Source organism: Macaca nemestrina, chromosome 6 (genome assembly GCF_043159975.1).
Source record: "Macaca nemestrina isolate mMacNem1 chromosome 6, mMacNem.hap1, whole genome shotgun sequence".
In the NCBI taxonomy this organism is placed as follows: Eukaryota; Metazoa; Chordata; class Mammalia; order Primates; family Cercopithecidae; genus Macaca; species Macaca nemestrina.
This window is the reverse complement of record NC_092130.1, coordinates 47,208,319-47,233,421: the sequence shown is the minus strand read 5'-3', so window position 1 is coordinate 47,233,421 and position 25,103 is coordinate 47,208,319. Positions and strand designations below refer to the sequence as shown.

The window sequence follows — 25,103 nt, the reverse complement described above, 5'->3', positions numbered from 1 at the left end:
TCCTCCTGCCTTCTGCATATGCTCATCAGCCTTCAAGTTCTAGGCCACTGCCCAGACAGCAGCAGACTAGTGGCCCGATGAGGGGCTTGGCCAACTTACAGGCCCTGAGGAGAAGCCCAGACCATCTGTGCAGGAGAGGAGGCAGATGCTGAGCCCATGAACGGGAAGCTGGGACACTTTTTTGTTTTTTTGAGATCCGTCTCGCTCTGTCGCCCAGGCTGGAGTGCAGTGGCGCAATCTCGGCTCACTGCAAGCTCCGCCTCCCGGGTTCACGCCATTCTCCTGCCTCAGGCTCCTGAGTAGCTGGGACTACAGATGCCCACCACTGTGCCCAGCTAATTTTTTGTATTTTTAGTAGAGACAGGGTTTCACTGTGGTCTCCATCTCCTGACCTTGTGATCCGCCCGCCTCGGCCTCCCAAAGTGCTGGGATTACAGGCGTGAGCCGCCGCGCCCGGCGGGTGAGACACTTTTACTGATCATCTGATCATGATATTGTGGCCATATGTGTAGAAAGAAGGGTCTAGATTTCTGCAGCCTGAGGCTTGGCCTGCAGGGTGAGAGCTGTCTGTGGTGGGAGCTCCTGACTCCCATGGCTGAGAGCTCTGGATGCTTCTACTTTTTAGGAATGGAACTGCCTTCTGGCTTTTACTTTTATGACAAAACAAACAGCACCTGGCCTGCCTCCTCAGGCAGGCTGGAGGCTTGTGTCTTTTTTGGTCTTGCTTTCCTCTGCAGTCGGCAGGCAGAGTGCTGGCTGGAGTGATGCGAGCCATGATTTTCAGGCTTGAGGCAGTCCTCACGTTGCATTAGGTTATTTCTCTGTGATTTTTTAAAAGAGGCCAAATGATTACTTCTATGGCAAGTTCATAAGAAAAAAACTCATAGAAGTGGGTGTTAAGAAAATATCAGCATTAGGAAACTGGATCTTAGAGAGTCTGAAAAGAAAATGCCAGGGAATTCCAAGGAGCCATGCAATCATTGCTTGATATCAGGCCTGTCATTTTAGCTCACAGCAGAGATGGAAAATTACAGGCTGTCATCGGTCAGCGTCATTCATGCTTCACTGCTCTGACACCCTATATTCAGAGGTTACTTCATCAAAACGCAGTGCCACGGGCCGTTGAACTGATGTGGGCATGTCAGCCTTGTTTCTCTGAGTCACGAGTTCCTCCTTGGCTTTTTCTTGAGTCCTAACACACAGCTGGGCCCACAGTGCCCTAAAGATAACTGTCAAGCCCCTCACATTTGCTGCTGTATGGGCATGGTTCAGGAGATGTATGCGTGTGCCTGAATCTCAGGATATGCCCATCAGTTGGCAGAGTGGGGACAGGAAGGCTGGGCATCTCCCTCAGAGGGGTGTACGAAGCCAGCTGGGAAGTGGCATGTGGAGGGGCGGGAGAACTTGGTATCCAGAGGACAGGCTGGGAGGCAGCTAAAAGCTGGCCTTAGAAAGCGGGTGGGCCAGAGAGTGCTGGGCAGCATCAGAAAAGATGCCAAATGTTCCAAACCTGGGTGCTGAGGAGGGCTTTGGTGGAGGGAGCCTCATTTGTACAAACATGTTCATGTAGTCTTCCCAAAGTGTGTTCAACAATTCCTTCAGTGTTGGATATTTAGAAACAATATTAGGATATTATTTTTAATCTCTTGCAAATACAAACAATGCAGTAACAAACATTGTATTTGTGGGAGACTAAAAATGTCATAGCTCAGTTTTTGTCCACTTCCGTGGTTATGGCCTTTGGAAAAATTCTGAGAAGTTGCTGGATCAAAAATTACTCTTTCACTGGCCAGCCATGGTAGCTCACACCTGTAATCCCAGCACTTTGGGAGGCTGAGGTGGGCAGATCACTTGACGTCAGGAGTTTGAGACCAGCCTGGCCAACATGGTGAAACCCCATCTCTACAGAAAATATAAAAATTAGCTGGGTGTGGTGGCGTGTACCTGTAATCCTAGCTACTGCGGAGGCTGAGGCACAAGAATCGTTTGAACACGGGAAGAGGAGGTTGCAGTGAGCTGAGATTGTGCCACTGCACTCCAGCCTGGGTGCAGAGTGAGATTCTGTCTCAAGTGAATAAATAAATAAATAAAAATAAAAAAATTACTCTTTCAGGCTTTTGGTTCACACTTCCCAATTGCTCACCACAAAGACTACGCCAGTTGAATTTCCAGGAGCAGTTTTTGTAAGCACTGGTTTCTTTAACCCTAGACCATAGTGGTGAAGGTAGGTTTATTCAAATGATTTCATACTTTTTTAAATGATAATACATATCCTAGTCATTTAGGCAAAGGTAAACTATTGGTTATTGGTTTTGGAGAAGTAGTCTTTATTATATTTAAAGAATTTCCTTCTATTCCTATTTTTAGGCTTTTTATTAAGAATGCCTGCTGTATTTAATTAAATGTCTTTTCAGTATTATTGAAAACATCCTACATTTTTCTCTTTCAATTTGTTGGTGTTATGAATAATATTGACTGATTTCCTGACAGTGAACCATCATTGCATCCTGGGAATGTGTTCCCTGCTTGAGCATTTGCACACATTCCTGGGTTCTATGTCTTTTTCTGTGTGTGTGTGTGTGTGTGTGTGTGTGTGTGTGTGTGTGTGTGTGTGTGTGTGTGTGTGTGTGTAGTGGTTATACACCTGCATCTCTCCTGTGAAACTCCCTTTTTAAAATAAATTATCGGCCGGGCGCGGTGGCTCAAGCCTGTAATCCCAGTACTTTGGGAGGCCAAGGTGGGCGGATCACGAGGTCAGGAGATCGAGACCATCCTGGCTAACACGGTGAAACCCCGTCTCTACTAAAAAATACAAAAAACTAGCCGGGCGAGATGGCGGGCGCCTGTAGTCCCAGCTACTCGGGAGGCTGAGGCAGGAGAATGGCGTAAACCCGGGAGGCGGAGCTTGCAGTGAGCTGAGATCCGGTCACTGCACTCCAGCCTGGGTAACACAGCGAGACTCCGTCTCAAAAAAGAAAAAAATAAATAAAAATAAAAGAATAAATTATCCTTGCATAATATTCCTGGATTTGTATGCATCTCTCCTGTGAAACTCCCTTTTTAAAATAAGTTATCCTTGCATAATATTCCTGGATTTGTATGTTAGACAAGGACATGGGTCCAAGTCATCTCTTGGATCCCAGTCATTCCTATAACCAAAACCAATTCTTCACAATTTATTCATTTAAAAAAAATCACAAGCCATGGGGCTTCAATGCGCTTTATTTTGAATTCAATTAAAAAGAATTTAACGAGTCAACTTTTCCCAAAGAAAACTTTATATTCTATTTTCTTTAGGAGCTCAGTGAATATAAACATTAAGTTTCAATATCAAATCTTTAGAAATACTGTAAAACTATTTAAACAGTGGTAGTTTGCATCTCTTTGTTTGTAATCACTGAGCCCATGAAATTCAAAACCAGACAAATCCTTGTACTACTAAGGATCATAAGCCTGAACTTCTTAAAAAATATCCTCAAAGCTTTGGAATCCAGTAAGAATTAGGAAATGAGTGGGATTCAGAACAACCCGAGCAAAACTAGCGCAACCCCACAAAACGTGTTCAATTTGAGTTTTCATCCTGGACTCTATTTCTAATGGGATGTTAGAATTAAAAACAGAATTCTGCCTCTGTATTTATAAGTGAGATTAGTCTACAGTTTTATTTTTTATACTATTTTAAATCAGGTTTTATAATCACAATTACACTGGCTATTTAAAACAAACTAAGGAACTGTACTATTTCACCCTATGGTCTTGGGATAGTTTAAGTAAAATTATCTATACTTTGAGGACTTGACAAAACTCAGCTGTACATTTTTCTATGGTAGATTTTTCTTTAAAAAATCCATGGTAATTGCTCTAGTTCAAGTTTCTCTTTTTATAAGTCATTTATTTATTAACATTTTGCAAGCATTCACTCATTTCCTCTAGGTTCTAAAATTTGTTGCCTCAGAGTTGCAATGTAGTGTTATTTTTTGAGATAAAATCTCACTCTGTCACCCAGGTTGGAGTGCAGTGACGCGATCTCGGCTCACTGCAACCTCCGCCTCCTGGGTTCAGGCGATTCTCCTGCCTCAGTCCCCTGAGTAGCTGGGATTATAGGCACGCATCACCACACCCAGCTAATTTTTGTATTTTTAGTAGAGACAGGGTTTCACCATGTTGGCCAGGGTGGTCTGGAACTCCTGACCTCAGGTGATTCACCCACTTCGGCCTCCCAAAGTGCTGGGATTATAGGTGTGAACCACTGCACCTGGCCTATTTTTCAAGTCTTTTCATCCTCCTGTATCTGCAATAAAATTCCCTTTCTCATTCCTCATTTTGTCTATTTTTGTTTGCCTTTTTCTTTATTGGAGTTGTGAAGGATTCATCTTTTTTGTTTTGCTTTCTATTAATTTTAGTCTCTATTCTTTCTTGCCACTTTTGTTCTCTTTCAATTTCTTAAATACCTCCTTTTCAGGCTTTTAAGCCCCAGTAATTAGTTGGTACAGCCTTCTCTATATCCTGTAAATTTTGCTACAAAATAGTCTCTTTTTCATTGCTTTTGAGACCATTGGTAGTTTTCCTTTTAATTTCCTCTTTGATCCAATAGATATATCCAGGAATGTTTTCTTAATTCTCAGAAAATATAGTTTACAACACCTACTTTTACAAAAATTTAAAGTTTCTTTAGTGATATTGTAGACATTAAAAAATTCTATTTGACTGATGAAAGGCTTTCTATATTTTTATTAAAGCAAACTTCTTGTTTATATTCAATTTTCCTCTCATCTTGTCTCCTTTGTATGTACTATTTAAGTATATTTTAAATCAAGCTCTTCTGTGTCAATCACTCTTGTTTTATGTATTTGTTATGTTGTTTGATATAGATCAGCTGTTCAGCACCTACTGTCTCTCAACATGCTTAGTGCTCTTAACCCTAAATTCCACATTGCCTGATGCTACCATGCGTGCATGCTTTTTTGTTCACCTGTCATCACTATTCTCACCCCTTTAAGGGCAACCTTTTATTATCACTTTATGTGTGTTTCTTGGAAAAAATTTATTGCTAGTTTTTAAAACCAATCAGCTCATCTCTGCTTTTAATTGGAGAATTTAGTCATATTTGGTATAATGAGATATTTCTCAACTATCAATTTCAAACAACATTCTCTGTATCCTCTCTTATCCCAAGAAAGTGAGGTTTAAAGTAAGGTTTTGAGTATTTTTACTCCCCCTTTCTGCATACTCCCTACTTTTGTTTATTTTTTGAAACAGGGTCTCACTCTGTCACCCAGGCTGGAGTGCAGTGGCATGATCTTGGCTTACTGCAGCCTCCATCTTCTGGGCGATTCTCCTGCCTCAGCCTATCAAGTAGCTAGGACTACAGGTGCGTCGTCATGCCTGGCTAATTTTTGTATTTTTTTTTTGTAGATACGTGGTTTTGCTAGGTTGCTCCTGCTGGTCTCCAACTCCTGAGCTCAAGTAATCCTCCTGCCTCAGCCTCCCAAAGTGCTAGGATTACAGGTATGAGCCACTGTAACTGGCTCCTACTCTTTTTACTGAAATAATTTATCTTTAGTTACAGCTTGGTATCAGAATTTCTTTCATTGTCTCTCTCTTAATGCAAATATCCTCACCTAGCACTTATTGCACAGTTCCAGATAGCCTCTCCTCATCCATTTTACTTTTAATTTTAGATCTTCCTCTCCTGGTTCATTACTTGCCACTATCTCTGTCCACCTTGATGTCTCTAATCTGGCTCATCTGATGTTTGTCTAGTATCTTTCCTTAGGTGTGGCCCATGAGTGATGGGCTCCCTGAGTTCCTGCATACCCGTATATCTTTCTTTTGTCCTGACAGGTAAATGATGCCTTGCTTGGGAATAGAACCCTTGGAGCATGTAGATGGGATTCCATGGTCTTCCAGCTCCTGTTGCAGGTGAGAAGTCCACTGTCAATTTGATTAGTTTTCCTTAAAACTTGGAGTTCTGGAACTTTATCACTAGTGAAGGGATGTGTCATTTCTCATCAGTTTAGCCTGGGACTTGTAGATCCCTTTTAATCTACAGGATTAAGTTTCTTCAACTTGAATATTTTATTGGAAACTTATTTAATGTTTGACTCCATTCTAATAGTTATCTTTTCTTTCTAAACTTCTGTTCTTCCCACTTCACGGCTCAACCTCTTTATGGGTTTGCTCTGTGAGTTGAGAGAGCTTTTTTTGTTCTTTATCTTTCAGGCTACTATTTTGGGTCTCAGTAGAAACCATGCATTTTTTTGTTTGTTTGTTTGTTTTGAGACAGAGTCTTGCTCTGCTGCCCAGGCTGGAGTGCAGTAGTGCTGTCTTGGCTCACTGCAACCTCTGCCTACTGGGTTCATGCGATTCTCTTGTCTCAGCCTCCCAAGTAGCTGGGACTACAGGTACGCACCATCGCGCCCAGCTAGTTGCTGTATTTTTAGTAGAGACGGGGTTTCACTATGTTGGCGAGGCTGGTCTCAAACTCCTGACCTCAGGTGATCTGCCCGCCTTGGCCTTCAAAGTGCTGGGATTACAGGTGTGAGTCATCTTGCCTGTTCACATTTTCCAACTCATCTATTGCAGTTTTAAACTGCGAAATCTGTTTTGTTCTTTTTCTGGTGGCCCCTCCCCTTGAATTTTCTGAAGTGCTTTCCTATTTTTTTTTTGTTGGTATTTCTGGCAGCTGTATCTCTTTGGGCTGGTACTCTGTTCTGAGTGACCTTTATTCTGGTGTCCAGGCTCTCTGATAGGTTATTACTACTTTTTGTCAGCTCACTGGGCCCAAGAATGGTTGGTGGCTTCACCTGTGTGACAGTGGCCTCAGCGTGTAGAAACTGAAGTTGTGAGTGGTGCAGAGGTGCAGGTAGGTGGTCAGTCCCTAGGAGAAAGCATCTCCAGACCCTGGTCTTTCTGCCCTCTTGCCAGTCTTGGTTCCAGAGGGTTCTACAGGGGAGTTAGCTCCATTTGCAGCCCTTCTCACCTAGGGTTCTGAGAGAGAGCGAGAGACCCTAATCTCCAGAAGCATCCATTATTTTTAATGAATTAACTTTTCTCCTGTGCACCTAGAATGGTTCTATGCACCATCTTTGGGAGAATTGAGAAAATAGGCATTCAAATCACTTTTTATAGGGCGCAGTCCTCTTATGGATCCCTGATGGGCAAGGCTGTGCAGGGCATACTCAAATTACTCAAGTCAGGGTTGCTATTGACCTTTCTTGGCTGATGGGGGAAGGGATCCCATGGATCTCTGGAGCCCAAGCTCTACCCAAGGGAGTAATAGATGTTTGGGCTCCAGAGCCACACTGTCCAGGGTGGACCATAGGCAAATTATAGAACTTTTCTGTACTCTAGCACACTGTAAGCACTTGGTAAGTGGGCTTTTGTTTATGGATATAATTGCTGGTGCTTCTCCTTCTTCACTGGCCAACATGTGCTGCTTGCTTTGACACTATTGTCCAGCCTCCCTTCTAGACCACAGAGCCCCATTCTGTTGGGACCCAGGAACTATTGGCTCAAGAGAGGCAGGATTGTGGGGCTGGATGGGGATTGGGTGCCATGTTCTGATTGTTGTGATGTCAGAAGCCTATTCATTATCATTATTGCTGTCTTCAATTGCCTGTGAGGGGCATTGGCCTGAGGCTGTTTCCTACTCTCTCCTTGAGCCTTTATGGATATATTTTGGACAAATGTAATTAGCCACCTGGGGAAGCAGGAGATACTTATTTTATAGGGAGAGAGTTCTTCTCTCTGGAGTGTGGGTATCAGCCTCCATGTGCTCAACATACCTGGAGACTTGGCTGAGACTTGTGCACGTCCCCCCAGCTCAGGACCCACACTTGGTCATGTGACTTGTCATAGGCCAGCTTAGCTGGCAGAGGGTCCACACCTATGGACTTGAAAAAAAATAGTGACAAGTTGGTCATCATTGTTGTGAAAGCTGACATGATGGTCATTTCTGGGCATTGTATGCATGGGCATCACTCCTGGGTGAGGGGAAAGCCAGTCTAGGAGCCTTGCCAATGGTGCCATTTGGGAACACAGGGCAGAAGCTTCCCCTCTGGCTTTTCTCTTGGAGATACACACACACACACACACACACACACACACACACACACACACACACACTTCTTTTTCCTTTTTTTTAAGATGGAGTTTTGTTCTTGTTGCCCAGGCTGGGGTGCAATGGTGCAATCTTGGCTCACTGCAACCTCCGCCTCCCAGGCTCAAATGATTCTCCTGCCTCAGCCTCCCAAGTAGCTGGGATTATAGGCATGCACCACCATACCCTGCTAATTTTGTATTCTTAGTAGAGACAGGATTTCTCCATGTTGGTCAGGCTGGTCTTGAACTCCCGATCTCAGGTGACCCAACCCCCTTGGCCTCCCAAAGTGCTCGGATTACAGGTGTGAGCCACTGCACCCAGCCCAGAAGCATAAAATTAGTTGTCAATAATGTTCCTTATTTTCCTGCATGTTTTACTGAAAGGGACCTAGACCAACATGGCAAAAGTCTGAACACAGAGGCTAAGTTTTTCACTCACGAACCAGCTCCAGGGTTCCTTCACTCTTCCTGAAAGTCTTGGACCCTCAGCATCCTTCCCTAGACTACTGTGTGGCCTAGATTCTGGTGAGTTGGCCCTTCCTCCTAGGTCATCTGAGGTGGACTTTGGGATCATCCATTATCACCCCTCTCTATCTTTGTTCTATTCTGGGCAGTTTCTATCTTGCACAGCCTTTGACTGGTGCCTCTGGGACTCAGACTATAGCATCAGCAGATGTGCTCTTTTTTAACTGCAGTACTGCTATCCCCGATGATATAGTTTCTCCTGTGGCTCCGTCAAATGAAAGCTGTTTTCTACTTCTTATAATATAGATTATAAGCTCAAAAACTCTGTTCTATAATGCTCATGTCACCAGACTATGGCCCCCCGCTCTTATTCTTGTCACTGGTCAACATTCTAGTCACTCCCTTTGCTCACTGTCTTCCTCTCTACCATTTACTTGGTCACTAACTTTGGTGCCTTCAATCCATGTGGAAGATGCATCCAAAGCCCTCCTTTCTTAGTTCCTTCTTGGTTTCAATGATCTTTTCCTCCTCCCCACCTCAGCCACCATAACTTATACTTTGTTTTATTTCACCCACCCATATTCTAGTATTCTAGTCTTTCCAATGTGGGGGAGAAAAACCGCATCATCTCTGCCTCCATTGGCCAAAACTTTTGTAAAGAAGTAAGCATTTCTCCTTAACTCACTTTCACCAAGTTTCTGAATTCATGCCAAATTCAGAGATCATTTTGTAATCCTATTTGACATTTCAGTAAGATTCCATATGATTAAACCCTTACATACCCTTCCTTACATCAGGTGGCCTCCCAACTTCCTGGCTTCTCCTCTTCATTCTGACTTCATCTTTGACTGTCTTCTCTCTACCTCCTTTTACTGGAATGCCATGGCTTCTAATAACTCCCTATACTCTGATGACTCTAGAATTCATTCGTCTGTTGATGATCTCAACCTAATGTATACAGAATTGAACTCCTGATTTTTCCCACCCTGCTGAAATATATCTCTTCTCCACTCATCACCATCTTTGAAGTCTCCCTTTACTATCTTGCTTTAATTAAAAACCCTTGTCTCCTGAGCCTTAAGTAGAAGCTGTTTTTATTTTCTAGACTTTACATACCCCAAGTCCTTTGTAGCCTCCAGCTACCTATATTTGTTCCTGTCAGCTTCTCTTTATTCACCAAAGGCTTTGGCACCTGACACTGTCTTCCTCTACCCAAAGCTTCCTAATCCATCAGTAACAATACCATCTTGACAACACATTCTCTTCCAGCTATCCTGTTAGTTTTCCCTCTTTATAGGAAAACTTCCCTCAAGTTTGGACTTTAGCTATTCTCTCTCCTTTCTGCTTAACCTTCTCCCATTGGATTTCATTCTCTCATTCTGAGGTGGTATGGAGCAGGAGTCTGGAGAACTTAAACCAAAAATCATTTAAATTCAGGACAGAATTTTTTACAGTCTCAATGCACTGAGCAGCAAGGCTATGGCAGGCAAGAGATCTGATCCTGGCGAACAATCCCTAGGATTAGGGGCAAATCAGAGGCAGGCTGAGCCCTAGCCCTACAGAAGCTGCAACTCAGTCTGTATTCTCTCTGCCTAGCAGAGGAAAGTGTAATTTTCTATATAGAGTGTTTGCCATTAAAAGCTTTATTAGAAACAGAAGACAGATTGATAGAACATACCCAAATTGAAGCAGAAAGAGACATGTGGGACTCAATGGAAAGTCCTAACTTTTCTTTTTTTTTTTTTTTCTGAGACGGAGTCTCACTCTGTTTCCCAGGCTGGAGTGCAGTGGCACAATCTTGGCTCATTGCAAGCTCTGCCTCCCGGGTTCACGCCATTCTCCTGCCTCAGCCTCCCGAGTAGCTGAGACTACAGGCGCCTGCCACCACGCCTGGCTAATTTTTTTTTTGTATTTTTAGTAGAGATGGGGTTTCACCGTGTAGCCAGGATGGTCTCAATTTCCTGACCTCATGATCCGCCTGCCTCAGCCTCCCAAAGTGTTGGGATTACAGGCGTGAGCCACCGCGCCCTGCCTAACTTTTCTTTTAAACAGAGTTCCTAAAGAAATGAGAGAGAATGAGGCAGCAGAATATTTGAAAAAATAATGGCTGATCTTATTTCAATCTTTTGAAAGATATCAATATACATATTCAAGAAATATACATATTCTTTGTAAATCCCAAATCATAATAAACACAAAGAATACCATATGTACACACATGATAAACTGCTAAAGACCACATAGAAAAATCTGGAAAGTAGAGAAAAATGATACAGCACCTTTAAAATAGCAAAAATAAGACTGACAGTTGACCTATCAACAAAAATAACTGAAGATAATGAAACGATAGCTTGAAATGCTGAAAGAAAAGAATTGCCAACATAGAATTCTGTACTCAGTGAAAATTCTATACTCAGTGAAGAATAGAAAGTAAAGATATTTGTTTTTTTTTTTCTTTTTTTGAGACGGAGCCTCCCTGTGTCACCCAGGCTGGTGCAATATCGGCTCACTGCAATCTCTGCCTCCCAGGTTCAAGCGATTCTCCTGCCACTGCAATCTCTGCCTCCCAGGTTCAAGCGATTCTCCTGCCTCACCCTCCCTAGTAGCTGGGATTACAGGCCTGCACCACCATGCCCGGCTAATTTTTGTATTTTTAGCAGAGATGGGCTTCACCATGTTGGCGAGGCTGCTCTCAAACTCCTGACCTCAGGTGATCCACCTGCCCCGGCCTCCCAAAGTGCTGGGATTACAGGAATGAGCCACCGCACCTGGCCTGAGAAATAGAAAGTAAAGATATTTGAAAAGAAAAACTGTGAGAATCTGTTTCCAACAGATCTTCAAGCAAAGTTGGTGTTAGACCTATTCAGGAACTAATGGCAAATGTGTGGGTGAATATAAATTAATATCCTGTGGGGTTAAATTACATATACAGTTAAAATTCATTACCACTACAGTGCAAAAGTAAGGGGCAGGAGGGTGGAAGGAGTTGAAGTGTTTCATGGTTCTAGCATTATTGGAGATATTAAGTGACAATTTGTATGAGACTGTATTGATGCAATGATGCATGTTATAATCATAACGATGTTAACAAGAGTGCATCATCAACAACAGAATAATAAAAATGTTTGACAAATCCACAAGAAAGCAAAAAGGAGAAAAAAGCAACATAAACAGGTAGGTCAAATAACAAAAGTAACATAGTAGATAAAAATCAATAATATAATTAATTACATTAAACATAAATGGATCAAATACTCCAAGTAAAAGACTAAGATGATTAAATTAGATAAAAACTCAACTACACATGGCTTTATAGAAGAGGACCTTAAGTATAATGACCCAGAAAGGTTGAAAGTTAAAAAGATGGAAACATTATACCATTAGAACACTAATTAAAATAAATCTGATTTAGCTACACTAGTGTTAGACAATAGATTTTCAGGCAAGCAGCATTACCAGAGATAAAGAGGGATATTTTATTTTATTTTATTTATTTTTTTTTGAGACGGAGTCTCACGCTGTTGCCCAGGCTGGAGTGCAGTGGCGCGATCTCGGCTCACTGCAAGCTCCGCCTCCCGGGTTCCCGCCATTCTCCTGCCTCAGCCTCCTGAGTAGCTGGGACTACAGGCGCCCGCCACCGCGCCCGGCTAATTTTTTTTGGATTTTTAGTAAAGACGGGGTTTCACTGTGGTCTCGATCTCCTGACCTTGTGATCCGCCTGCCTCGGCCTCCCAAAGTGCTGGGATTACAGGCTTGAGCCACCGCGCCCGGCCAAGAGGGATATTTTATAAAAATAAAAGGAAAATGATATAATTTCAAAGCAAAAATGGATAGAACTTTGAGAAATAAAGTACAACCATAGTGGAAGATGTTAATACACCTCTCTGCAGCTGATGGACTAAGCGGACAAGAAAATCCCCAAGGATAGAAGATCTGAACAAGACAATGAACCAAGTAGATATAATTGACACATATATAGAATACCATATCTAACATCAAAATGCACATTCTTTTAAAGTGCACATGGAACATTTACCAAAATTGATCATAAGCTCAGTCATAAAACAAGCTTCAATAAATCTCAAAGGATTGAAATTATTCAGAGTATGTTCTCTGGCCAGGGGAATCAATAACAGAGACAGCTGCAACATCTCCCATTATATTTGCCAAGAGAAACACGACCCTGGCTACTTCCAACTTTCTTCATATAACAAGCCTTTACTGGGGAAACTGAGCATTGTTGAAAATATACAACTCTGCGCACTGGTCTCACTTTAAATTTATACCCACAATTCTTAAGTGGGCCCTCATTGTTGCCCAGCAGGCCTATCATATTTGCCTGGCCAATTCTGTCTCATGTTCAACTTTTATCTCTCTCTTCAAACCTCCAGGCTTGACTGAGAAAAAGCAACTCAAAAAAAAGTTCATCTAACTACCACCCATTGCATCACCTATTTGTACTTGTGCCTGTACTTGTAAGATATTCCATTTCCTCCTGTTATAATGAAAGAATGTGATTTTATCTGGGGCTAGATCTCCACTTGTGTGCTTTGGATTTCATTGACTCCTGCCTACAGTCAATGTAGGATGAGGATGCAAGAAAGAAGAACTGTGGGAATAGTTATTGTCAGTAGCATACAATGTTGTAATGTCATCGACTTTAAAAAAGTTATTTTGGCATTCCCTTCCAGGCATTGCCTCATTTCCTTACATTTACTCACCTTTACAGCAAAACCCTTCCATATGATTGCCTGTATTCACCATCTCCATTTCCTCACCTACAATTCTAACCAGCAGGCTTGCATTCCACCATCATTCGATCTGTTCCTGCCAAGGTGATCCACAACTCTATGGTACCATATCCAGTGGTCAGTCCTCAGTCTTTATAACATGCACATGCTCATCACAGCATAACTCTCCCTTGAAACACACTCTTCTTTTAGCTTTAAGAATATCTCTTTCTCCTAATTTTCTTCCTATCTTTCAGATTACTCCTCCTTGGTCTCCTTTGTTGGTTTCTTCTCTCCTTACTAATCTTTAAATCTTGGAGTACCTCAGGCCTCCAACCTTGACCTCTTCTCTGTCTATACCACCTCTTGATGATTTCATCCAGTTTTCTGGATTAATACAGTTCATATGGTGACGATACCCAAATCGATATCTCTAGCTTAGGCCTCTCCTTTGACTCCAGACCTGTTTATCTAACTGCTACTTGACTTCTCTACTTACACATCTAACAGTATTTTAAACTTAAATCACCCCCCAATCTGCTCCCTGCCTTGCCCGAAGTCTCTTCTATTGTAGTGTATTAGTTTCATATTGCTGTAGTAACCAATTACTAGAGATTTGATGGCTCAAAACAAATCTCTTACAGTTCTGGAGACCAGAAAGCCAAAATCAATGGAAACCAGTGCTCCTTCTAGAGGCTCTAGGGGAGATTATGGTTCCATGCCTTTTTCCAGTCTCCAGAGCTGCATTTCTTGTATCCCTTGGCTTCTGGCCCCTTCATCCCATCTTCAAAGCCAGCAATTCAGCATCTTGTTTCAGTTTTCACATTACCTTTTTCATCTATGCAGTCAAATTTTTCTTTGCCTCCCTCTTATAAGGACATTTGTGATTGCATTTAGGGCCCATCCAGGTAATCCAGGATAATCTCATTTAAAAATCCTTAAACACATCTGCAAAGTCCCTTTTGCTATATAAGGTGACATCCATAGGTTCTGCAGATTTGGATATGGACATCTTGGGGGCTATTATTTAGCCTACCACACATTGTAAATGGCATCACCCTTCTACAGTTGCTTAAGTTAAAAGACAACTTAAATCCTTTTTCTCTCAAGACTTATATTATCTGTCAGAAAGAATCTATCAGTCTTTCAGGCTTCATGGTTAAAATACGTCAAGAAACTAATCATTTCTCACCACCCCTACTGCCGTTGTCATCTCTTGCCTGGATTACATCAGACCAGATCCCTGCTCCATCTTCCTGTTCTTTTGAGACAGAGTCTCGCTCTGTTGCCCAGGCTGGAGTGCAGTGGCGTGATCTCGGCTCACTGCAGCCTCCACCTCCCGGGTTCAAGTGATTCTCCTGCCTCAGCCTCCCGAGTTGCTGGGATTACAGGTACCCACAACCACACCTGGCTATTTTTTTTTTTTGTAGTTTTAGTAGAGACGGGGTTTCCCCACCTTGGCCAGGCTGGTCTCGAACTCCTGACCTTAGGTGATCCGCCCACCTCAGCCTCCCAAAGTGCTGGGATTATAGGTGTGAGCCACCACACCCGGTCCCTGTTTGTTAACACATCCACCAGGTTGTTTCTTTAAAGATCTAAGTCAGATTGGATCAATCCCCTGATGAAAGCCCTTCTGCAACTTTCTCACTGAAATGTCCTCACTTTGGGTTTTGTTCTAGCTCCTGACTGGCCTCTGAGGCCCTGTGTGAGTGGGCCCTTGCATGGCCTGACTTCATCCTCCCACTCTACCCCCTCACCACTCTGCCTGCTATCAGAGTCTCAGTTCTACCTGGCATCTCATTCACCTTGAGGGAGAAGGCCAACTGAAAATAGTCTTCCAGTTCCTCTTTTGCTTTGAACCTGGATTTTCATAGTCCTTATTACTTACAGTTCTCTAAAATTCTCATTTATGGTCTGTTCCCCAACTAGAATAGGAATTCTAGGGACATTATTGCTCATTCATGGCTGTTTCCCTACATAGTAGACAATCAATACTTATTGAATAATTACACATGAATCTTTCCCCCCTTTAGTCTGACCGGTTGGCACAGGAGCTGGGGAGTATGCAGAAAGCAAAGAAGAATGTGGCAAGCTGTGCCCCAGAATTTGAAGTTTTCCTCACTCCATTAAAGAGGTGTACCTGTAGGACTTTCTGGGCTCGGATGTCAACCACAAGGACTCTGCTCAGTGCTGGCTGGGCCACATAGATGTACCGGTTCCGGACGTTGACTGCAGATGCCCACTGGCAGGGCTGGGTTGCATTTTTTTCTCTTTGAGGACAGATTTCTTCCTGCAAAAGAGATAGGCTGTCATATATCTTCTTAATTGCCCTTTCCCTCCAACATCTCTAGGTACCCTCTCCCCTGATTCTCCTCTGTGCCTTTTTTCCCCTCTCAGAATCCTTTGGATCCATAGAACAGAGCACCCAAGCCCTCCCACATCACCAACTTCTCACTTAACATTCCTTTAATTTTTGGGGGCTAAAACTCCCTTTGCACATGCTCAGTTAGCAGCTTCCAGGTCCATGTTCTTCTATTCTGTATGCTACCTTCTCCCTCTCCTCATCCTCATTTTAAAAACTTCTGTTCATGGCCAAACTTCTGAAAGAGTTGCCTATACTCTTTCTCCACTTCCCACCTCTCGCATGCTCCTTAACACTCTGGCTCTAGTCCTCAGAGTTGACATTTTCTCCCAGAGGTCAACATGGACTCCTTACTTATTACGTTAAACCCATGTTGACTCGCCCTCTGTTCCCTGTCCTCCATCCTCCCTTGGTGGCTGATCCTCTGTTGCTGGACTCTGCTCAGTGTGCTGATCTCTATATGCTAGCATGTCCAGGGTTCTTTCTTGTTTCTTTCTTCTCTAAAATCCACCCCCTTGTTACTCTCATTGAAACCTATGGCTTTAAACACAGTCTATGTGCTCACAATTCATACCCAATTCATACCTTTAGCTCAGGCCTCTTCCCCGGACTCCAGACTTGAATAACCAACTGCCTAGCTCCACTTGGTTGTTCAAAATCAACTCTTAATTTTACTTCCTAATCTTGCTCATTCTACTGAAAATCTGGCAATTGTGCTATTTTACTTCCATAGGCCAAAACCTTACAATCTAGTGAAAGGCCATCCTTGATGCCTCTAACCTCAGGCCCCATCCAATGTCTCACAAGTCATTTCAGCTTTACCTTCACAATATATCCAGAAATAGGCTTTGACCATTTCTGCTTCATCATTCTGGCTCAAGACACGCTACCTGCCACTCAGGTGACTGCTATAGCATCTGAATATGCTCCTGGGTTCCACCATAGCCTCCCAACCTGTTCTTGACACAGCAGCCACAGGGATCGTTATAAAATGAAAGTCAGATCATGTGACTCGTCTTTCTCAGTTCCCCCTCTCTCCCAATAACATTCTTTCTTGCTCAGAATAAAATCCCAAGTCTTTCCTACAAGGCCCTCTACGTTTGGTCTCCTGCTTTTCTCTTTCCCGCCCCACTCCACGCCATGGGCATGTTCAGCATTCCTCAGTCATGCTGCTCTCCTGCACCAGGGCTTTTGCCTTGGCTGTTCCTTTTGCTTGGAATATTCTTCCCCAGATATCTACAGGGTTTATTCTCTCATTTCCTTCAGGTCTCTGCTTAGTGTCACCTTATTGGGAGGTCTTCTCTGACCTCATCTATCTCAGCTCTCCTTCCACCCTTACTCTCTTACTGGCTGCATTTTTCATTTACCACTTGAGTTTCTGCATTCATTTGTCTAGCTGCGCACAGCCTTTCCTCCTTCGCTAGATTGTAAGTTCCTTGAGGGCAGGTCTTTGGTTCACTGCTGTATAATTGGCACCTAGTACAGTGCCTGGCACAGAGTCAGTGCTTAAAATGTATTTGTTGACAGAATAAATGAGTGAAAAAGGGGACCTTCTTTTCACTTGTCTTACATGATATACAGTCTCATGGTTTTCCTCATGACTGTGGCCCAACTCTGTCTCAATCTTCTTTGTGTTTCTTGTTAGTCTGCCTGTCCCTGAACTGTTGGTGACCCCAGGGTTCTGTTCTAAATGCCCATCTCAAATCACTTGTGCCCGCCCTTGTCTGTCCCATTTGGCCAACACTCACATGCTAATGGCACCCAGATCTGTCTTTATCTCAGAACCTTCTTCTCCAGCTCCTGCTTAGTTCTCTCATGCCACCCCCATTTCTCTCCTAGGTGACTGCAATAGCATTGAAGCCAGTCTCTCTCCTTTTACTCTTGTTCTCATATTTAATCCTTACATAACCCCAATTTGCCTATGAGACACCTGCGGCTTAGAAAGGCTAGGTAACTTTTCTAAAGCTACTTAGTCTACAGAGGTTGGATTTGAACCCAGGTCTACCTGACTCTGAAGCCCATGTTCTTATCTGTGACATCACACTGCTTCTTTCTGGAAAATGTAGACATCTAAGCCAGCAGAGAGGCCTGACGTGGGATGCACCAGTCTCCTACTCACCAGCCCTTCAGGAAGAGGCTTGTCCCATTGTAACTCTCGTTAGGTGTTTGAGCAGTTTCTAGATGCAAAAATCGTTCTTTGGGATTGTTCCCCAGCTCACCATACTCTTATGTTGCCTGAAACACCTTCAGGACCTCTGTGTCTTGTATCTAGCTTCTTATCCAGGAAAACTGAATCCCGGTTAGGATTTGAGAGAGTCCCTCCAAGTTACAGGTTAGGTTATTACAAATGTATGAGAAATGTGTGCCAATGTGATGGAGTGCAATTATTTAAACCTAATTGCTAGAACTCTTTCTAACTGGTTTCATAGCTGTTATTAATATATGGAAGGAACATTGATGGGAAATAACACTTCTAAAAAATAATTAACTCAAATTAAACAGCCTGGAAAACAGCTTTTCCCAAAGCCACAAATGTGAGAAATGGAACAGCCTGAGATATACCAATAGCCAGCACAGCAATGCTTTAGGAACTTGCCTGGGCCAAGCCCACTTCCTCCATGGGCTCCAAGTCCATAACTATTCACTGAGTGGATTGTGCACAGTTATTGTGTACAACTGAGGACACACTGTGTGTATCCTCAAGGGGAAGGCATATGGGGGCTTGACATGACCCTTTGGGCTTCAACACTATAGTCCTATCCTCAAGGAGCTCAGAGTATCCCACAAGGCCAAGTGGGAAACAAGCCAGAGGAACAGAGGCCTGGTGTGGGGCTATAGCCCTGGGGCAGGCCTCCTAAGGCTATCCCGGAAGGGCTTTCCTGGATCCGCTATCAGCATCATCTCTCCTGCCTCTGCCCACTGAATGTTCCATTGTTATTTTCTACCTGGCCTTAGTTTCCTGAAGGCCACTGAGAAAACACCTGTTTGGCAGCTGTCTGTTCACATTGCTGTCTCCATCATTTGACTATGAATTTCTGGAGGCCAGGAACCCATTTGTACCGCCTGGGCCTCACCTGAGGCTCAGTGCAGAGAAGTGGCTTCTGGATGAAGGAATGAGAGTTGTAAATTCTCGGCCTCCTCTATTGCTCTCTTAGCCTGGGAAAAAATTTGAAACCACACCACATACAGCAAATGGAATTTTAGAAATCAAATGGCATGCCTGGTTAAAGATGGACTTTTAGGATTTTGCCTGTGTATGATGTAGAAGCCGCCCCAGGCACAGATACTTACATAGCTCATGAAAATCTTTTCCGTGGGTTTGAGGTGCCTCTGGATCTCACAGTCCACAGGATGGATGACGATGATGCCGTCGTCGGAGAAGACATAGAACATGTTTCCCACGCTGAGGCCTGGGAGGAGCAAATGGAATGGGCATGCCCCTCCAAGCAGTTGGCCCCTGGGCAGGGTCACACGCAGCATTGAACACACAAGAAACCGGCCACGTGGATGCATCTGGTGCAGGCACGAGATGCAATTCCTGGTCAGGGTGGGGTAGAATGAGCAGCCAGCTCGTAGCTGGATGGGTGCAGAGAGGGCCCCCAGGACTATGAATCAGTAAAGCTTGTCACAGGCTGCGTACAGCTGCCCTAAGTCATCTAGGGTTGGCCACAGGTTTTCAGATAAAAGCCTTGGCTTTCACATGCATTTGACATTTCCTGTTCTGAAAGGGAAAGCCTCCCTTGATTGTTCATTATATACTAGTCACATCAGGATGGCTCAGTGGATGCCAAAGTAGCAAAGGCTTTCATTTGATTTTTTAAACCCGTGTATGTACAGTGTCACTTCCTGGAATGTGGAGTCCTAAGAATGCTGCCCTTTGCCCAAACTTTGTCCTGGCTGTGCTGGCCAACCCCTCTTTCCAGACAGCTTACTCTGACTTCTGCCCCCGTCCCCGCCACCCTTGTTTCTCTGTGGCAGCCCGTGCCAGGCAGCAGAGCCTACACTCCAGTCATGCCCCCCTGCCAGCCCTGACCCCGGCCCAGGGCTGTGGCTGTCTGCGGAGAGGGTCTAAGCAAACTGGCCGAGAAGGGGCCTTGGGGACCAGTTAGCTCAGCCTCCTTATTTTAAAGACAAACTGAGGTCCAAGGAGGGAAAGGGGCTTGTCTGAGGCCACCCGTCTCTGTGCCAGAGCTGGGGCTAGATCCTGGGCCCTGCCTTCTGGCCTCTGTCCCTCATTCTGTCTCTATAAAGGGGAAACAAGGTAAAAAGAGATGTAAGCTCTAGAGTGTTCCTTCCCTCTTTCGTTCTCCCTGTTTTTCTGTCTCTTCATTTCTCTCTCCCCTTTCCCTTTCTTTCTTCATTTCTTTTAAATCTAGAACATTAAGATCTCTATAAATTCTAGGGTAAACATGTAGAAAAATCTCTTTTCTAGTTTTTTTTTTTTTTTTTTTTTAAGCATGCTGAAAAAACTGGTATGCTGGTTTAATGGTCTATCTGGGCAAGTTTTTAGTGAGTTAGAAAACAATAACACAGGAATCACTGTTTTACTTTTTTCCAACAACTCTGCAGGCAGTTTTCTGGGCCTTAGGTCCTTGGCAACCCAGAGGCATTAATGTGGGTGGTCCTTGCTGTTGAACAAGGGGCTGACTCTATGATAACCCGCAGCCGCCTCCAGCGTCTGTGCTGAGTCAGGCTCTGGGCAGGAGGGCTCCTGCCAGCAGAAGCAGCTGGAAGCCAGCCTCTCAGAAGCTGCGAACACCAGGGAGTACCCAGCATAGCTCTCCATAAGCAATCCCTGGGGAATCTGGGGCACTGGGCAGCCTATTTCTCGAAAGCCAGATGAAGCTCACCTTCTGCCAAGAGTCTGGTCTTAGCTCCACAGCATCTTGGTGTTTGGAGCCAGCACTCCAGCACACACCTGCTCTGACCCCATCTCTCTCACCCACAAGAGGAACTTCTCTTCTGTCCTCTTTCATCTGGCAAACTACTTCCACTCAAACCTAGGGGCCAGAGGGGGTCCAAAGTCCCCGCTAAGCCACAAATTCCAGGAACAGCCACCCACAGCTGCTTGGAAAATTGGTAGCTGGAAGAACCAACATAAGACTGAAAGCATAATAGAGCCCACATGGGGTTTGTGGCTATAGCTACATGCCGGGCTGAGTGCAGTGCCTCGGCCTTGCTCACAGTCGGCCCTGGAATATGAGGCTCAACAAACAGTCATTCAACAAATAATTGACTTCACGGGATACCCAGCTGCCTGATCCAGCTCCCTGGAAGCTGCCTGAGTGTAGCTTCTGCTAACAGGGCCTGAAGGAGCTGTTTTTGCTTTTGTCTGTTCTCATCTCATTTCTCCTATTGAGACTTAAGTGTCCCCTGAGGCCTGCTGGCTTCTTCATTTTGGCTCCCTATCCCTATTTCCGGACCTCGACTTTCAGGAGTGAAGGGTACAAGCATCTAGCTACCCAGGCAGGATGGAATTTGTTCACTGCTCAATTGTTCAATATACCTACCAACCCTATGCCCCAAGGCGGCTGTGGGTCTTTAGTGGGCACTTGGGTCTTTACAGCTGATTTCACATCCCACAGGGCCTCTTGCATTCTTGGCAGGTCTCTACTTCTGAAACTTGAGACCCTTTGTAGTAACCTCCCCTTAGCAAAACACCACCTCTTAAACACTTGAGTGACTGTGCATCTCAACCTAGGTGCTGCTCGTTCAGCAGCCGTGAGAGCCTAAGGGACCGCCGTGATCAGCGACTGTTGCTATTGACAGCAGTTCCTCATTTTCTGGGCTCTGCCTTTGTTTTGTTCCCAGACTTATCATGTCAGCTTTAGTTCCTGACGTTCAGGGAATTGTTCTGAGTATGTGTCTGCATTCATATGCCAGACTGCAGGTAACACTGTGTGAAGTTCTTGAGGAAAAAATGAGATGGGATATGTCTTGGTTTTCAAACAGGGAGATTTTGTGCTTAACCCATCAATCACAGGGTACCTCCTGCTGCTGCCCACTGAGCTAGAGAATGAGTTGCCACAAGGGGATCTGGACTCTTATCTGTTTGTGGGGACAGGGACCCGGGCACGTATCTGTACCCCACACAGTGACTCAGGCTCTGCCACCAGCTCCCACACGTGCCCACTATATTTTGAGTCATATGAAATTGTCAATATTAGACCACTATGATGCACAAAAATGGCAATTTCATATGGCTCAACTTACTAAAGATTTGCTTGATAAATATATTTCTGAAAATCTATACATTTAAAAATATACATTGGCAGAAATTATGGCAGCTTTTGTCCTCCGCATTTCCTTAATCAAAGCATATTTAAGGTACAGTGACTATCTAGTAGAGATCGACAACTTTTTTTGTCATTTTTAAACCACACAAGATAAGCAAAGCACTAAATCCAACACCAGTCAGCTACTGGAAAAAAATTTAAGGCCCACATCTGACCAGGAACCCCTGCCAACTGTTCTGCTTCAGCGGAGGTTACAAGCCACTTTCAATGAAAGCTTTGCATTTAAAAATTTCTCATTAAAGACATGAGTACATTTTAAATTTGATTCAATGCATATGCCACTTGAACTTGACACTGACTTCCTGCTCCCATACTTGTAGGGCTGCTTTGCGTGTGGGAAACCTGATGGCAGTTCACGGAAAGATGGCCCATCACAGAACCACACACACATGATCACAAGCAGGACGCAAAACAATGAAGCTTGGTACCTTCCTCTCGCCACAGGATGTTTGCAACTGGAGCAGCAGAGAATGAGGAAAGCAGGAATGTGAGGGAGGAAAGGAAAAAGAATAAAGCAGTATCAAACTTTTACTGTAGTGATTCCATTTATGAAGATCCTGGTACCTAGTCCATCACTTACAGAATCTGCATTGCCCTAGGAACAGTATCTTGGGGGAAGCTCTGGACAAGAACAAATGCTTTCAGGTCTCCAGACACTTTTGATTCCTAAGTAAATCTTTGAAATCATGCCCCAGGACCACAGAAGCTAATGGAATTTCTCACATTCTATGGATGATCAAGAGTAAGCAACATCTCTCCCAGATTTCCTGGACTACCACCAGGAGAAGTGACTTTCAGCTAGGATTCTCCTAGGATGACCATGTGAAATACTTCTGATTATCTACTTTGATGAAAGTGGCTTAAGCCTGGAGACTTTGACCATGATCAATACCCACGTCTATGAAATCACACCTGCAGGCCTACCTGGGGAGCAGTGGTTATGAGGAGAGCACACTTAGCACACCGATGGGCCGGATCCCTAGCGTAAAGGCTACCACACTCCCAAAGGTGTGCATGTGTGCACAGGCCAGGTTCTGAGCCACTGTGGGACATCAGTACCTGGTGGGCGGATAGTGTAACTGATTTTGTGGATGAAGGGCAGAGGTTCAGGGCATACAGCAAGTAAAAAGCAGAGCTGGGACTCCACTATTTGGGTTTCCTTGTGTTCCCGGGCTCTGTCTGCTGTCCAGGGAGTCTCCCTGTCTGTTTTCAGAGCTGTCTAGGTTGCCAGGGAAGGCCTGCTCACCTCTGGGTGCCCTCTGATTCCAGCTTTATGCACAGAGGGATATGAAGTCCCTGTCTTCACGGACTCATGGTTGGCAGCTGTGGCCCTGGTCAACTGGTGCCCTCCTTTGCCACCCAACACCCCTCAGCCAGCTCAGAAGCATAAATGCAAGTGTCGACTCACGGGTCTTTCTAGCTGAGTCTTCAATGAAGAGCGAGGAGATATCTTCATCCACGCCCACTTCATTTTTGGCAATGCAGGTGTATGCCCCTGTGTCTTCATACCGAACACTGCTGATGTGGAGTTCGCTCCCATTGGCTGCAGAAAGGACAGTGCTCAGGGTGGACTGCTCAGCTGGAGATGCCCTCACTTTCCTTTACGGGGCTATGAGAGTGTTAGGGCTGCCCAGCCCCTGGGCAGCCAGCAGCCCTGATCATATGCCCAGGAAGGGCTGGCACATCTGAAATGCACTGAGGGTGAGCTGGACCCGAGTGACAGCTTCTCATTATTGCTCTCAGAAAGCTCAAAAAGACCTGTGTGAGCCCAGATAACAGGGAAATTTGGGAGACATCTGTTCATTCCTAACCTGTCTGACTTAGAAACAAATTATACTTCTCATTTCCATTCCTGGCGTCTCAGCTGGATTTGAATGGGAATATCACATAGATGTCTACCAAGGGCAGTTCTTACCTAAAAGAGAGAGCTGTTTAGACATCTGAGTTGAGACATCCACGCCGTTTTTCAGCCAAGTGATTCTGGGCATGGGAATGCCCTCGGCATGGCATCTCAGGCTGGCCGCCACTCCGGGCTCCTGTGCCTGGCTCTCTGGATAGACGCGGATGACTGGCGGCACTGTGGGTGAGAGTCAGTGCTGGTGAGAAAGAGATGGCCCTGACCTGGACTTGGGCCTGTGGTCCAACCTGAGACCCTGCTCCAGAGGGGGTGAACCCAAGAGGTGACTGGAGTTCTGTGTTTAACCAGCTTACAATAATCCTGTCTAGCAACTCTAGCTCTAAAAGAAAGGGCTGTAAAATGGATTGCAGACAATAAACATGTCAGACTTTGTACCCTATGACTCATGGCTTTCATCATTATTCTAAATACGATCAGAAGGCCATCCAAATATTTAATGCTGTTCAGCTGCTACATGTAAAGAGCAGTAGCCACTGAAATTTATTTCTGAATAAAATGAATAAAATTTAGATATATTCCCTTTCTGTTATCAGAAAGCCATTGGATAGGGGTTAATTTCTTGCAGGAAATGTATCACAAAACACTTATGGCACTGACTGGCAGGGCCTCTGTTCTGGGGAAGTCCATTCATTTTCCAGTGGATCATTTTCATTTCTCCACTTCTCAACCCCCGGAACATGGGTGAAAGGCCAGGTGTGCCCTCCTCAGCTTGAAGTGACTCAGCCATGGGCCCTGGCAGTCAAGTTCAGGGTTGGGGGTGTGACCCTGCCCACTCACCAGACAAGCATGGGTGGGCAAGGCTCCACACCCTCCACAGAGCTCTGGCCCTACCCAGTGTGGCTGTGGGGAGGGACCTGGAAGAAGCAATGAGGGTCCTCCCTCCTACCCCTAGCTTTGGGTCCAGGAAATAAGTATCATTTTTAGTGGAATTGAGGGTTCTTCATTAGCTATACCTTTTACTTTACACACTTTCAAAAAGGATTTGTGACATGTAAACATACCTGCATATTAAACTAAACTAAACTAAACACACTGCCCCTGGAGATGGGGGAGATGGATTCTTCTTGAAGTGGACAGCTACATTTTCCTAGAGTCATCTGGACTGTTGTTCAGTAAAAGAAAGCAGGAAATGTATCACAAAACACTTATGGCACTGACTGGCAGGGCCTCTGTTCTGGGGAAGTCCATTCATTTTCCAGTGGAGATTTTAGAACTGAGATTTTTTTTTG

The 25,103-nt window shown here is 44.4% G+C and overlaps 1 protein-coding gene and 1 long non-coding RNA gene across 7 annotated transcripts in view; one reads left to right on the top strand and one right to left on the bottom strand.

Annotated features, from left to right (window-relative positions):
- LOC105467155 (follistatin like 4) overlaps positions 1–25,103 on the bottom strand; it is a 555,957-nt gene that overhangs the window by 7,183 nt on the left and 523,671 nt on the right. For 4 of the 6 annotated variants that reach the window (XM_071098467.1, XM_011716594.2, XM_071098468.1 and 1 more), the window contains 6 exons: positions 23,872–24,033; positions 23,365–23,499; positions 22,385–22,411; positions 18,952–19,070; positions 15,439–15,588; positions 7,788–7,895 (listed from right to left, as the gene is read on the bottom strand). In XM_071098467.1, coding sequence (XP_070954568.1) covers positions 7,788–7,895; positions 15,439–15,588; positions 18,952–19,070; positions 22,385–22,411; positions 23,365–23,499; positions 23,872–24,033 — 701 coding nt within the window. The remainder of the gene's footprint in view (positions 1–7,787; positions 7,896–15,438; positions 15,589–18,951; positions 19,071–22,384; positions 22,412–23,364; positions 23,500–23,871; positions 24,034–25,103) is intronic. The other 2 variants (XM_011716596.3, XM_011716595.3) reach the window with 2 other exon arrangements.
- Positions 1,804–23,327, top strand: LOC112424108 (uncharacterized). Its single transcript, XR_003014783.2, has 5 exons — positions 1,804–2,224; positions 5,416–5,508; positions 5,845–5,922; positions 6,774–6,865; positions 22,277–23,327. It is a non-coding gene; the product is annotated as an uncharacterized lncRNA (long non-coding RNA).